Source organism: Pseudozyma flocculosa (genome assembly GCF_000417875.1).
Source record: "Pseudozyma flocculosa PF-1 unplaced genomic scaffold scaffold00006, whole genome shotgun sequence".
In the NCBI taxonomy this organism is placed as follows: domain Eukaryota; kingdom Fungi; phylum Basidiomycota; class Ustilaginomycetes; order Ustilaginales; family Ustilaginaceae; genus Pseudozyma; species Pseudozyma flocculosa.
In genome coordinates this window covers 99,610-113,811 of record NW_006920874.1, presented here as the reverse complement: position 1 = coordinate 113,811, position 14,202 = coordinate 99,610, and the positions used below count along the sequence as shown (strand labels likewise).

Here is a 14,202-nt window from a genome sequence, read left to right as displayed (position 1 = left end):
TGCCTGCTAGGCCTGGTCCCGCACGGCCGCCCGGCCGCGTCCCGATGCTCAACCGCCGTCTCCGTCGAACCCATCTCGTCCCATTCCGTCCGCCGTCCGCAATGCTCGATGCAGGCGGAACGGCGGAAGCAGCATGGCCCAGCGGAATCGGTATTCAGTTGACAATCGAAAGAGAGACAAAGATGGGGCTACAACAGGACAGAAACGGAGGCGGCGAGCGGACCTCCGTCGCAAAAGAAGATGGCATCCTGAAAAGGGGCGACTCAGAGGAGCAGCGGCCGCACGACGGAGCGACAAGAGGGGTCCTTCTGCGGCTGGGGCAATGCGTCGCGGGCCTCCGTGGGCCTTGGTCCGGGTTGGTAAGCGGCGAAGCGGCGCAAAGGCCTCGCGCTCGGAGGCAGTGGAACACCAAGCCCGTCTGTCCATCCGCTCGTCTGCCTGACTGGTCGCCGGCCAGCGCTGCCGGTGCCGCTCCTCGTGATCGGGGCGCGAGGGCCTGGCGGCCTACTCGTTGGCCGAGGCGGCCGCCAGTCGCGACTCGAGGTTTCGCAGGCTCTCCTCCTTTGCGAGCAGCTCCTGCCTCTTTTCCTGGATCTCGCGCTGCACCTTGAGCTCGATCTCGCGCAGCTTGTCCTCCTCCCTCCGCAGCTGCTCCTCCTTCAACCGCACGCTCTGGTTGGCCAGCTCCTCGCCGGGGATCGACGTGTCGGCGTAGTCGCTGTGCACCGTCCTCGAAAGCTTCTCGGTACGGTAGTTTTCGTAGAGGAAGTCGTGCGTGATCTCCTTGAGGTCGGTCAGGTGCGTGTTGAGCAGCGCGCTGCGCAGGCGCGCAAAGTCCGAGTGGGCCGGGTTGTCGACCTCGACGATGCCCCACGGGTATCGCCGGGCGCGCACAGGCTCGCCGTTGACCACCACCTCCTCCTCGGAGCCCACAATGGCGAACGGCATCAGCGCGCGCAGCTCCGAGTTGTCGGCGATCGTCTCCTCGTCGTCCTCCTCGACGTCGTAGGGGAAGTTGTAGACCGGGATGCCGTAGTGCTCGATGTCCTCCATGATCTGCAGAGGTGCGGGCGACGCAAGAGTAGTGTTGGGGATCGGGCATGAGACGAGGCAGGGAGTGGGGTCAGTCGACGCCCTCGTGCTGCTGTCGCCGATCAAGCAGCTGCAGAGCATGCATGCCCGCCGCCGCCGCCGGTGCCGCCTGCGCCACTCACCCTCTTCTTGAACGCCTGCCTCTCGGTCTTGGTCATGCTGTCGGCCTTGCCGAGGACGGGGATGACGTTGACCCTCGGGCTCAGCCTCCTCATAAGCTCAATGTCAATCTCGCGCAGCGAGTGGCCGGTGGGCGTGATAAAGTAGAGCAAGGCGTGGACACGGTTGTCGCGGAAACGCGGGTTACGCTTGATGCGCGACTCCTCGGCGAGAATGTCGTCGTACTGGCGCTCGAGGAAGCCGACAATCTCGGAGAAGCTGGCAGGTGGCAAACGGGAGAGTGAATGGGGAAACGGCGGTGGCAAGTGTCAGTCGATGGTCTGGACGCTGCTTGTGCGGCCGAATGTTGGCGGGCGGTCGAAGAAGTAGCGGCGACAGCAGCCGAGACTCACGCATACTCGTTGTCGATGTTGTCGCCGAACCCAGGCGTGTCGACGATGGTGAGGCCGATGCGCATGCCATCCTCGTCGAGCTCTACGGAGGGGTAGAGGGCGGACAGAAGAGAGGGTCAGAGGAGGGGCTGAGCATGAAGCTGATTAGTGAAGCCAAAGCGCCATGCGCGGAACTCACCGACGTGGACGGGCTTGATCCGGATGCCCTCCTCGATGTGGGCCGTCTCGGGGTTGTCGGAGATCTTGTGGCCAATGACCTCGGACTCGCAGAGGGTGTTGACAAACGTGGTCTTGCCTATTGGTCGGGAAGCGGGACGGAGCAGCAGCGGCAGCAGCATCAAGGACGACAGCAACCAGGAGTATAGAGCAGAGAGGCAGCGGAAGGAGGGATAGTATAGAGCAGAGAGGGTCAGTCGCTCTGTGCTGCGAAGACGGGGTCGATCAGCTCCGAGGAGCGGTTGCTGAGCCATTGCTGAAGACGCACCGGTACCGCTGGCGCCGACGACCATGAGGCAGAAGGAGACGCCCTTCTTGGCAGCACGCCTTCGGGAAGCCATGTTGGAGTGTGTTGGCGGAATGACGGGCGATGGGCGAGGGGGAGAGGGCAAGGGCGCTAAAGAGTGTGGCTTCGCCGGAGGTGTCGTCGGTGGTCGGCGGTCGGCGAGAGAGATGCTGTCGGTCGAGCGGACAGACGAGGCGGGGTGGGGCGAGGGTCGGAGAAGGACGAGGTCTCTGCGACGAGACGGATGTGCTGGATTGTCGCAACAGCAGTCGTACCGTGTGCGGGGCGGTGCAATTTGGGTGACGAGGGTGTGACCGGGTCGAAGAGAGGGGAGACGGAGGCAAGGTGAGGTGAGGCAAGAGGTGGGTGTGCGGGCGGTGGGGATGGTGGTGCAGGAAGGGAGGCGGGGTCGGTGTTGGGCGCGGCGCAGCGCAGCGCTCTGGCGGCGAGCGAAGTGGCCTGGGAGCCAGCCAGCCAGCCAGGCAGAGACGGACCAGCAGAGGCACGCAGAGGCAAGCCAGAGGGCGCCCGCTCGACGCCTCGCCTGCTGGCCTGCTTGCCCTTGCCCTTGCCCTTGGCCTGCCCTCGCCGTCTTCGCGCTCTGGTCAGAGAGGGCGTGCGTGCGTGGGTGCGTGCGTGCGTGTGGGTGCGAGCGTGTGTGTCTCTGCCTCCCTCTCATGGGGCTGGCCTGAGCTCGCCTGGGCTCGACCTGAAAGCAGCCTGCCTGCTCTGGGCCAACGCCCGGGCGCCCGTGCACGTCCGCTCGCTCCTTCCAGCTTGGAATTTTGAATTGGCCCATGCCGTTGCCTGCATTATTCAAACGCCCTCCCCTGGCGTGCATTTTGTATTTCCAGCTCGCCTGGACTTTGAATTGCCTGCACACGGGCAGGGCGCTGCCCCTCGCTTGCAGGTGCGGTGCGCTGGAAAGAAGGAACGAAACGCAAACGCACACCCACCAGCGGGCGGCCGCAGAGCCAGGTGGGTGATCCATGCGCAGGCCCAGGCAGCGCCCCCCCAGCAAGCGCCAGCAGGCAGGCAGGCAGGCAGGCTGGCTTGCTCAGAGGCGAGCGAGGGTCGCTGCTGGCCGCCGCTGCCGCTTGCCGCTTTCGTCCGAAAGCATCCGCGACCTTCGTCGTCGAGGTGAGCGACGAGTCTCGTCGTCGTCGTCGCCGTCCCATGCCACCGTAGCACCTCGTATCGGCCCCGCCCGCCCTTGGCAATCTTGAATCTATTCCTCCTCCTCCAGCACGCCGGCCTGCTGCTTGAGCTCGACGGTCCAGTAGACGGGTTGGTCTGTCTCGACCTCGACCTCGCCGTCTGGGTGGGCGAGGTGGTTGGACGTCGACAGGAAGCCGCCCAGCGTCGATGGCGGCTCGCCCTCGAGGTCCCATTCGAGCCCTTTTGTCGAGATTCTTGCACCGGCGTTGCCTACGCCGAGGGGGAGGAGGCCGCATGTCTTGCCCATCACCGCCCTCGACATCCGCAGCCGGTGTTTGCCCGGCGACAGCAGCCACGCCATGCTGCCGTCGCCCACCACGTACGTCCGCCGCCGCTTCCGCAGCTTGCCTCCGCGCCCGTCGCTCGCCGCCGCCTCGGTCTCGCTCGGGTCCTCGACGCCTCCCAGATCCGCAGCACCCGGTGCCAGCTGCCACAGCACGTGCAGCGTGTGCACGCTCTGGTCGAAACGGCCAGAGAGCCCGCCAAAGATGAGCAGCACCAGCTCTGAGCTCCTCGCGCCGTCCCCGGCTGCGCTTGCCTCGTGGTCCTCGACGGCCTGGATGCACTTTTGCAGATCGGTCGCATACTGCGATGGCCGCAGCAGGATCTCGACGCCCTGTCATGGTCGTGGTAAGAAGGTTTGCATGCGCGAAGGCAGATGGAGGAGGGGGCGGGACGGTCAGGTCAGACGCTCGAGTGCGCACCGCCAGCGATTGTCCGGGTCACTCACCTGTTCTGCAAAGAAGGACTTGACCTCGGGCCGCACCGAGTCGAGGTCGCCGACAATGGCGTGCGGCAGCGGCATCTGGTCGCGCGTGCCCTTGACGAAGCAGTCGTACCCGAACGCCTCGACCAGCCGATTCGCCGCCCCATCCGCGCACAGGCGGTACTTGGCCGTCTCCCAGATGCGCACAAGATGCCGCTTCTGCACGTCGCCGATGGGCGAGTTGAGCAGCACGACGGCGTGCGCCTCGCGTCTTGTCACATCGTCGAGCAGGTACGGCGAAGGGTCCCAGTCTCCGTCTCGGCTCTGGTACTTGGCTGCCGCAGGGGTGGTAGCGACCACCGCCCTGGCCGAAGCCTTCTTGCTGCTCCTCCTGGCGTAGCTCGCCGTCGAAAAGGCGGCAGGGTGCGGCGGGTCGGCGTGCCACGTCTCTCCTGGTCGCGAGAAGGGGACGTGGCGGGACGCCACCCTCGGTCTGGGCGGGACATCGTAGACGAAGCCGTCGTACGCTGCCTTGACCTCGAAGCCGGGCTGGACATCGGCGTCGGTCGTCATGGCGCCCCCGCTCCCGCCCTCGCCGGCAGCAGCGGCGGCACGCCAGCTCTCGGCAGCCTGCGACTCGAACTCGCGCATCACCAGGCTCCTCCGCTCGGGCTCGCCGAGCTGCCTCGGCCCCTGCTTGCTCGCCGCGCCGGGACCCGCGCCTCCTGGACCACTGCCGTTGCGCTCAGTTCCGCTCGCGGTCGTCGATGCTCCATCGTCGTTGGGGCCGCCGATCTGCTTGCCAAGCAAGTAGTGTGGTGGTGCCGGGTACCGCACCGAAAAGTGGTTGAGGATGAGGCAGCCGGCACGTACCAGTGCCGCAAACGCGCCGGCGCCCTGCGGCGTAGAGTGGCCGCGTTCAGCCGCCTTGACCATGGCCTGGGGTCTTGACTCGGCCTTGCCGTCCCTTGTAAGCGCAGCGGGCAGCGCGATGTTGGTAGACTCGTGCACGAGCACGTCGGAGCCGCGTGCAAGCGCCGCCATGCCGCGTGCCTTTGCCTCGGTTCCCGCGAGGCCGTCGAGGAGTCCGCCCGTGGCGTCCGACGTGTCGCCCAGGACGGTGACCTTGCGACCGGGCAGATCGAGGGGCGGCGGGTGGAGCATGGTTCCGTCCGGCAGGAGGATCGACTCGCGTTGCTGGGTGAGGCGTGGGAGGAGCGAGAGCGGGTTGCGGATGTTGCGCTCGTCGAGGAGCGCCTGAGCGTTGGCCTTGAGCAGCTCCGGGACGGCGGCGTCGAGCGGCGACGTGGCCCACTCCTCTTCAAACGTGTACCCGAGCGTCGGGCAGCGGTGAGTGATGGGCGCAGCGCTGATGTGCACCCGCGGGCACTGGCCGTGCGCCTTGAAGCTGGTGAAGCGGGTCCAGGCGGCTGGACCCAGCTCCATCGGGATGTCGCGGCCGGGCAACTCGCTCTCGTGCGGCGGGAGGGCGGGGATCGGTCGATCTGGCTCGTCGAGCAGGGATGTCGGGATGGAGCCGCCGCTAGCGCTGGTGTGGGTGTCGGGCCGAGGCCAGGTGAGCTCGTGCACGACATACTTTCCGCTCAGCTTGGAGTAGCACAGCGTCAGTGTGGTGCGTATGAGGGCGCGCAGGCCGCGAGGACCGAAGATCTCGACCCTAGGAGCCTGCACAAGGTCGAGAAAGAAGGTGATGATGATGAGAATGGCAAGCGAAGAGGTCGGAGAGCACATCGTGAGCGACCAGAAGGCCAACAGATCAGTGCGGCAGACGAGCGGCGACTGTACTCACGTCGCTGGCGCTGGCAGCGGTGCCCGAGGGACCCATCATGGACATGAGGAGCGGCACAATGCCGAGCACGTCTGCAGGTGAGAGTGGTCGGACGAGCGGTCAATGCGCCGCCGTCGCAGGGCCATGCATCAGCGGCCACTTCGTTGGCGTTCGCATCTTGCCGAATCGAGGTGGTATGGATGATGGTCGCCCGGAGGGGCGGGATGGGGCGGCGGCACAACTCACGATCAGCATGGAGATGGGTGACGAGGATAGTCTTTAGGTTTGCCATCTTTTCGTCTCCGCCGATGTAACGGGCCTGGAATTGACGCTGCGTCGATTCGCCGCAGTCGCTTTGAAGGAGGCGAGGCAATCGTACACGACGACGAGGAGAGCGTGGGCCAGGGCGTGAGTGTAAGCGTGAGCGTATGCCAGCGCGCGGTCGCATCGCCTACTCGAGCCTGAGTCGAGGTCGGAGGGCAAGGGAAGGGGGCACTTACACCATGACGGTGTGGTTGTCGACCTTGACCAGCAGACTACTCGCTCGTCGACGGAGAGAGGGCGATATAATGTGGAGTGATGAGTGGGCATACATAGGCGATAGCCCTCGTCCCGTCGTATCCGAGGGGATGGCGGACTCACCTCGAGTAGTTGCGAGTGGCATTCGGCATCGACGACGTGCCGAGGAACTTGAGGGATATGCGTGGCGGTGCCATCTTGTCCTGCTTCTTCTCCGACTTCCCTGGTGCTGCTGCTGCTGCTGTGTCGCCCAAAAAGTCGAGCTCGGGTCAATGGTGGTGGTGGTGGGGGCGGTGGTGGTGGTGGTGGGGAGCAGGCAGGGAGCGAGCGAGCCCGGCGTCCTCTGAGCGGCCAACCTCCACTCGACCACATTTCTGGCCTCCGACTTCCGAAATTATTGCGAGCAGAGGTTTCCCTGCCTGCGCCCCTCCTGTCGCCCGTTTCCGATCCACCCGTCCCCCTTCTCCTTCGACCCCGCGGCCCCTTTCGTCCCAGTCGAACATCCTTTGTGTACTGTCCCGCTCGAGTGCGGGCTGTAGATCTCTAGAAAAGCCAGGGAGGACGAGGCGAAGGAGTGGCCCATGGAGTCGGGCGAGTCGCAGCCAGCCTGTTGCCGGGCTGACGTCGGAGCTGCGACGTCGTCCGCCGACGTTGCGCTGCACCTGCTTGCACGCCGGTCGCGATCTGAAGCTCGACGGATGCATGGCCGGCCTACGACGGCAGCTCGCGGACGATGGGGAGAACGAGAAGCGGTGCTCGCCTCGGCCTGGCTTGACCCGACACTCCGCGGCTCGTCGCGTGGCCAGCGCTGGCTCTATCTGTACGTGGTCGGATGCGGCCCGCGGATCTGCGCCGTGCGTCCGACATCCGAAGGGTTCCTGCAGCTGCTTCGGCCCGAGAAGTGGAGTTTAGCCCCCGTGCTTCTACCTCCACTGCCAAAGCCTCCGCCGGCTTCTCCTCGTCTGGAGTCGACCCCGCTTTGCACCATCGGCCCGAACCTGCCCCGGCTTGGTTTGGAGATCCGGAGATCCGGCGTTGGCCACACGAGCAGCAAGCATCAGCGTGTCTCACATGGCCACATCCGCTCAACCGGCGGTCCTGGCCGTCCGACTCCTTGGGTTCGGACCGAAGCGGCGGGGCGGCTCTTCACCGAAGGAGCTCCATCCAGTGCGAGGCAATCCAGGCCGCCGGTCACGCTTGCAACCCCGCAGTACTGTGGCTGCTGGCACTACCTGACTCGTGCCGGTGCGGCTGTTCTGTACGGCTCTCCTCGGCGCTTCAGCGCCGCCGGCTGGGGCTTGCCTTGCTGAGCCAGGCGTCCGGGACCACATCGGGCGACCAGACCTCTGCGCGAGGGGGTTATAAGCAGGCAGGTCGAGCGGAATTGGCAAAGTCTTCCCCCATCCACCAACAACTTCTCCAGACATCCTAATCCCACCCTTTGCACAGCTGCAATCGCCCACAATGCCCGCATCTCTCGTCAGCTCCACCCTCGCCGTCGCCGCCATTGCAGCCGGCGCGCTCGTCTCCAATGCCGGGCTCGCCTCGGCCGCTCCCGCCGGCTGCCAGATCATCGGCACCGCCCCCATCGGCTTCAACGTCGACAGCACCCGAGTGACGATCTACACCGACAAGTACCCCGCCGTCTTTGCCACGTTCCAGGGCCACCGCACCGCCGACGGATTCCAGTACCTGCAGCCCAGCAACGAGCCAGAACTCTTCGACTTTGTCAGCTGCCAGACGACCATCCCCGAGGGCTACGGCAAGGGCTCTTCGCTCGTGCAGAGCGGGTGAGTGGCCGTCCTGCTCTCCGAGCGCGCAGAGGTGCGGCTGAACACGAGGCTGACGCTCGACCCGGCCTACCTACCCCTTTCGCTACGCCTCCGTCCGTCCACAGGTACATCGCCTCCCGCAAGGCGCCCGGCTATTGCCTGACTGCCACCTCGCTGACCGGCAATGACGAGCGGATCGTTTCGAAGCCCTGCAACTTCATCGACGGCGCGCCCTCGAAGCACTCGTCCTTCCAGTTCAGCTTGAACAGCTTCTTCAACTACCACGTCATCGACTTCCTCGGAAAGGCCACGCCCGGTCCCGCACCCTCGGGCACCGACACCTACGGCTTCCCCTTTGGCAAGAGCGGAAGCGGCTACCGCTACACGATCCAGGGCAACCCGGGCGAGGCCGACTCGTTCCTGCGCCTCAGCTACGACCCTCAGAGCCCCAACCCCGGCACCGTCGCTGACCTGGCGTTCAACAAGGCCTGGACTGGCAACATTGACGCCCAGCCGCAGTGAGCGCCGAGTCGGTGCTGCCGCCCTTTCCTGATGTACCTATCGACCGATCGAACGACTTGACGATCTTGGACAATGTCATGCTGCGATGCCGTTTGAACCCCTCAATCCGGAGAGAAGGTGTGATTTGCTATCTGCGCGCCGCTGCTGCTCGCCGACACCGACTCGCCGAGCTGATCTCACGCAGCTCCTGCCGTTGACGCTGATCAGTGAAGCTGCTTGCGCAGAGGATGGCGAAACAAGCTTCTTTGACTGCTTTGTGGCTGTGAGGCGGAGTCGGGTCGAGCCGGCCTCGCCATCGCCTCTCAGGGCACCATCGACCTGTTCCACATCTCGAGCTCGCTCTCGAACCATCAGACCACTCTGATATCCCGCAGCTAAGCCCTTTCGGATCGGCTGGAGAAGAGGCAGCGGACACAGCTGCACATCACCAACATCAGCTTGCTCGAACCAGGCGTCGTGAAGGCTCGGCGGCAACAGACAGACCGATGCAGAAGAAAGTTGAGGAAAGACGTACTAAGCTCGGCAGGTGCCAGAAGACGGCCCCAGAGGAGGTGGTCGTGTGCTAAACAGACCGGCTTGAGCACGTGTGAGATACTCTTTGTGATGCTGGACCAATAGAGCGGCGCAAGAGGCGCTGCCAGTACGAGGCCAGAAACACGGCGCTGCAGAGCAGCCAAAGCAGGGACGGCGCAGCGCTGTTCTGAGGCCAAACTGAGGCCGCATTTGCGGCCTCTCAACGGGGCAAAGCCGAGGCCGCAAACGCGGCCTCTCAACGAGGTCAGAACTAAGGCCGCAAACGCGGCCTCTGGCAGCGCAGTCGGATTGAGGCCACAAACGCGGCCTCTCTAAAAAGGGTGGAAGCGAGGCCGCAAATGCGGCCTCTCACAGTCGGGCCAGACTGAGGCCGCAAATGCGGCCTCTCACATCGGGACAAGACTGAGGCCGCGAAGCTGGCCCCGATTGAGGGCCAAGACAAGGCCACAAATGTGGTGCTGTCGTTCAGGTTCGAAGCCGGGGCGTTTTGCGGGCCAGTTGAGTGGCTCACAGTGAAGCCTTGGCAGGGCGGGCGTCAGATCACGCCCGCAATGGCCCCGCTGGAGCGGGCTTCGGGACGCGGACTGCTGACCTCGCACCTCCGGGGGCGGGCGGGCGGTCCTTCGCCGCATCGGCGCACAGCAACCTGGCCTCATTACCACCACCACCCGCACCGCCCGCACCATTGACATCACCTTGTGGTCGATTTCAGCCCTTCCGCACGCACTCACGCAATACAGTGCCGCCTTCGTCGCTTGCGCTGCTTCGTCCGCTGTTCCATCGTGGTTCCGGCAATCTCTCGTCCGGTTCCGCTCCGTTCCGACCGACGCTCGACAGCTGCGACGCTTGTCACAGCCAGAACGCCAAGGCTCGACTGGGCCGACGCTCTCTCGCTGCATCTCGACTCGGGGCTTGCCCTGTCTGTCTCAGATCCACCGACCCCGCCCTTCGCGCTACCTGACTGCTCGCGAAGACAGCCAAGATGCCAAAGCATATGAAGCTTACATCGCATCAGCGCGAGGCCCGGCTGCTGCACACATACCACCTGGCCGTCCGCCACAAGGTGGTTACGCTCGACTACAATCCCAAGCCACAGCCGAAGAAACCGAGCACTGATTCCTCTACCACTCAGCCGAAGGGCACGCGCCAGAGTGCGCGAATCGCGACCCGCAGCACGGCTGCCGGATCCAATACCTCTTCGGCCAGAGACGAGGCTGGGCCCCCCTCACCCACGGCTTCCGACGAGGGCAGGGACAACTCGGCACGCTCGTCTCCGCTCTCGGACGAGGATGGCAACGTCGCACCTCTCTCTCCCATGTCCCTTGGCGAGCTCGAAGCTACTTCCCCTCGTCGTAACGCGCCCGAGCCCGAAGCTACATCGCCTCGTCGTGCCTCGCCTGAAGACGACGCTGGACTCATGTCGGTACGCTCGTCTCCGCTCTCGGACGAGGATGGCAACGTCTCACCTCCCTTGCCTCTGTTCCCGAGAGAGGCCGAGCCCGCTGCACACCGCGGTGCTTCGCCGTCGGGCGAGGCGGACGGCGCCGGAACTACCGCACCTCTCCCGATGTCGTCGACAGACACGGCCGGGGTCTCGCCGTCAGAACCAAACCACGCTCAGGCCTCCGTCGTTGGAGCGCCCCCTCCGCCGACACCCGCGGCAGACAAGCCGACGGCCGTGGAAGAGGTGCACAATCTGGTCGACGACGAAGACCGCACCATGTACAAGGACGGGACTCCGAACATCGTTTTTAGAAGGAATCTCACCCTCCTGAATCGAGAAGGAGATGTTCTGCTGCAGCGCTTCAGACCGCCGTCGTACAGGGCGCACAAGAAGATGGAAGCCGAGGCGGCGAAAGGCCGAGCCCTCTACGACCGGGTCGTCAAGTACGCCAGGTGCGACCATCTCGTCCCGAGCAGCAGGACAGCCTCCTCGTTCCCGCACTACCACTTCGGCATCTGGAACGGTCAGGGCCAAAGGGATCTCGTCAAAACGGCCGAGACGTTACAGAGGGGCAACAAGGAAGGGCAGATGGCCGTCATGGCTTTCCTCGCGTGGCTTCGCAACTACCTCACGTGGTACGTTCAGTATCTGGTCGACGCCAAGCCATCCGACCCTGCAATCGGGAGCGACGGTGAATGCGAGATCGATGGGCTTCATCCGACGTATGTGCAAGCTTACAAGGACCGCGAGGAGCTCTACAAGTGGCTGAAGAGCGAGATCCTGGACGCCGATTTCTTGTGCCACCCGCTCTACTCGACCTGCTCGCCCTTCCACGGCTTCTCTGAATCGGCTCACAAGGATGTGTCCGACCTTCCCGCCACCATCCTGCTCAACTTCGGCTCCCAGGCGCTGCTCGAGCTCCCCGACTACGACGCCAGCGTGCTCCTCGAACCGGTCGACACCGTCTTCTTTGACGCTCGCACAGTCCGGCACTCGACGCGCCCGCTTCCCATCAACGTCAACAACGGCGTCGACGAGGCAGAGAGGTGGGCCATTTCGTGCTTCTATCGATCCGTTGTCAACGACCGCAGGGAGAACGGCACGTTCCAGACCGGCGATCTGCGCACCATGGCCGCCTGGCACGCCGAGGCCTACCGAACCCCCAAGAAGCGCAAGACCGGGTCGTCCAATCGATCGACCGCCGCGCGACGCAGCTAGCTGTGCGAGCGCCGCTGTAGCATCGATTACGTAATACAATCGTGTGTTTTGCTATGTGCGTGGGCTCTCAGCATCGTTGGCATCTACGCTCGGGCAGCGGCCGTGTTCTGCTAATATGGCCCCCCCTGAAATCCTGAGGTTAACCCAGAATGATGGCCTGGTCGCATCTGCAGGGCCAGCCAGGGCATCAGCCAGCCCTGGCAGCCTCTGCAGACATCATCAATCCATGATGGACACTGCTTGCAGCTTTTGGTGCTGTTGCTAGAGCCACAAGTTGATGAACAACCTGACTTACAAGCTGATCTGGTGCTTGGTGCAGGAGCAGCTGAGCAATCAGTCTGTGTCTGCCATCCTCAGTCTGTTTGTGCCACACCAGGCCAGCTGGGGGTCCTTGAGACACAGTGTTTGAGTGAAGGCATGCTTGTGATGGCACATTAGACAGCTTGAGCAGGTCAAACTGACCTCGGATGCTTTGACAAACGTTGACTTTGAACCATCCAACTGCAAAGCCAGCATCATTGACAACAAGGTCCAGCTCATCTGCCACTGCTTCCCAAGCCAATGACATCTCAAACACCAGCGCAACAAGCTGCTGGACTCCAAGAGGCAGCCCAAGCTGTCCAAAAGCATGCTGGTGAGGCTGAGGTGACACACTCTGGGTACATGCATAGTGCATGCTGTGCTGCCAACAACAGCAGGCTGATGCAGCTGGTGAGGTCTTACTGGTTCTGAGCAGCCCTGTTTGTCTGTTTGGGATCCAAGAGACTGATGATGGTGGTGTTGGCCAAATGCACACATTCACCAAGCCCATCTAGCACCAGGGCTTCACAGCACTTTTGATGGCTCTGGTGCTAGATGTTGCCTGATGCACCTGCTCAGCCAAGAAGATGTTGCTTCATCATGCCCTTCCTCTCTTGCAGTGTTGGTGGGTTAGTGTAAGAGGCAAACAAAGAAGTTGTCAGATGCCACCTTCCTGGCAAAGTGAGGCTGACAGACATGTGTGGCCAAACATGCTGTCGAGCTGCTGGCAGGCTGAAGCGGTGCAGAGTTGGCCAATTGTGCCTGCAGGAGTTCTGATGGTGGTGCAGCATCTGCTGGTCCAACTACAGGAGGTTCAGCGCCGGCTGGTGGTGAGGACGCATCGAGCCTCCTGGTAGGAGGTCCAGTGTCAGCTGGTCGAGTGGACGCATCGATCTGCCGGAGGTCTGGTGGTGATGTAGCGTCTGCTGGTCCAACAGCTGGTTGCAAGGATGAAGCGAGCTACCGGAGGTCTGGTGGTGGTGCAGCATCTGCTGGTCTGCCAAGCTCCTGGCCAGATATTTGCCTGGTGATAGACCCACAGGTCAACCTGGACATTGTTGTTGCAGAATTGTGATGGGATGGCAGCATTGGCAGAGAAAGGAGGCAGAAGGGCAGGTGGCTGAGGTTGGTGGCAAGATAGAAGCATTTGCTTTTGCACATGATGCTAGAGCTCAATGGGCTGGACAGCCAGCGCTTCCTCTGGTCATCTCAGTCTTGCTGCTGTACAGGGCAGCAACAAGGAAGCACCTTGCTCGTGCACTGCACACACAATGCAGTCCAGGGCATCTGTTTTGCTGCCCAGTCACTGATGATATTGCCAAGCATGCCTGCAAGCAGCACTGTCTAACAAGGAGAGGGACTGCTGATACATTAGACCCTGCTTGCAAGCCAATGATGCTCATTGAAGCATCTTGTCTAGAGGGTCCCACCTCTCTCCTTTTCTTCCTTTGGGCAAGCTTGGTGCAGCAAAAGGCCTCTGCCATCAGCCTAGCCCCATAGCATCAGCCTGCATCTGCTGTAGGCTGCATCCAAACACCCATGAGCACTTTCAACAGCACCCTCAAGTATCACCCTAGGATGACCAAGGACACCAACAGGATCTTGGAGATCTCTGCAACCACAGTCAAGATCAACAGTAGGCATGAGAAGTTGCAACCTTTGACAGCAAAACAGCTGCAGTGCCTTTTCTGCTTCTAGACTGGCCTCTGCTGCCGCAGGCCAGTTCATTACCAGCAACCCGGAGAACAAATCCATGTGGTCTGTGCAGTTGCAAAGCCCTGTTTCACTGCAACATACTGCCACTGATCTCACAGTGGCTTTGCATCTGTCTTTGAGCTCTCTCATCAATCTGTTCCATATGCAGCGCAAGACCCGATGTTTATGCAGCAACAAGCTTGCTTGTATCAAAGGGATGATGCTGGATTGGGGGTGGGGGTGGGGCTGGCAACGGGGGGCATGCACTGCCCCGGAACTAGGAACAGGGACCCAGGCTGCCCTGCAGCCAGCCAGCAAACGTCAAGTTCACAAAGGGTTTCGTCCACAGCAAGCCGAGGCCAACGTGGCGGCCATCACC

General features: G+C 63.0%; 4 protein-coding genes across 4 annotated transcripts; 2 read left to right on the top strand and 2 right to left on the bottom strand.

The window, feature by feature from the left end:
• Positions 1 to 504: 504 nt before the first annotated feature.
• On the bottom strand, positions 505 to 2,161 carry PFL1_02173 (uncharacterized protein; the record flags this gene model as incomplete). Its single annotated transcript, XM_007879686.1, has 5 exons — positions 505 to 1,056; positions 1,215 to 1,470; positions 1,605 to 1,686; positions 1,783 to 1,899; positions 2,089 to 2,161. 5 exons carry the CDS (start codon positions 2,159 to 2,161, stop codon positions 505 to 507), a joined length of 1,080 nt encoding a protein of 359 aa, XP_007877877.1.
• Positions 2,162 to 3,334: 1,173 nt separating this feature from the next.
• Positions 3,335 to 6,535, bottom strand: PFL1_02172 (uncharacterized protein; the record flags this gene model as incomplete). The annotated part of the gene is made up of 6 exons (XM_007879685.1): positions 3,335 to 3,940; positions 4,055 to 5,716; positions 5,841 to 5,911; positions 6,066 to 6,172; positions 6,320 to 6,355; positions 6,462 to 6,535. The coding sequence occupies 6 exons, from the start codon at positions 6,533 to 6,535 to the stop codon at positions 3,335 to 3,337; spliced, it is 2,556 nt and encodes an 851-aa protein (XP_007877876.1).
• A 1,267-nt stretch (positions 6,536 to 7,802) lies between these two features.
• PFL1_02171 (uncharacterized protein) lies at positions 7,803 to 8,632 on the top strand (the record flags this gene model as incomplete). Its single annotated transcript, XM_007879684.1, has 2 exons — positions 7,803 to 8,128; positions 8,236 to 8,632. The coding sequence occupies 2 exons, from the start codon at positions 7,803 to 7,805 to the stop codon at positions 8,630 to 8,632; spliced, it is 723 nt and encodes a 240-aa protein (XP_007877875.1).
• A 1,516-nt stretch (positions 8,633 to 10,148) lies between these two features.
• Positions 10,149 to 11,828, top strand: PFL1_02170 (uncharacterized protein; the record flags this gene model as incomplete). The annotated part of the gene is made up of 1 exon (XM_007879683.1): positions 10,149 to 11,828. The coding sequence occupies one exon, from the start codon at positions 10,149 to 10,151 to the stop codon at positions 11,826 to 11,828; it is 1,680 nt and encodes a 559-aa protein (XP_007877874.1).
• Between the last annotated feature and the right edge of the window lie 2,374 nt (positions 11,829 to 14,202).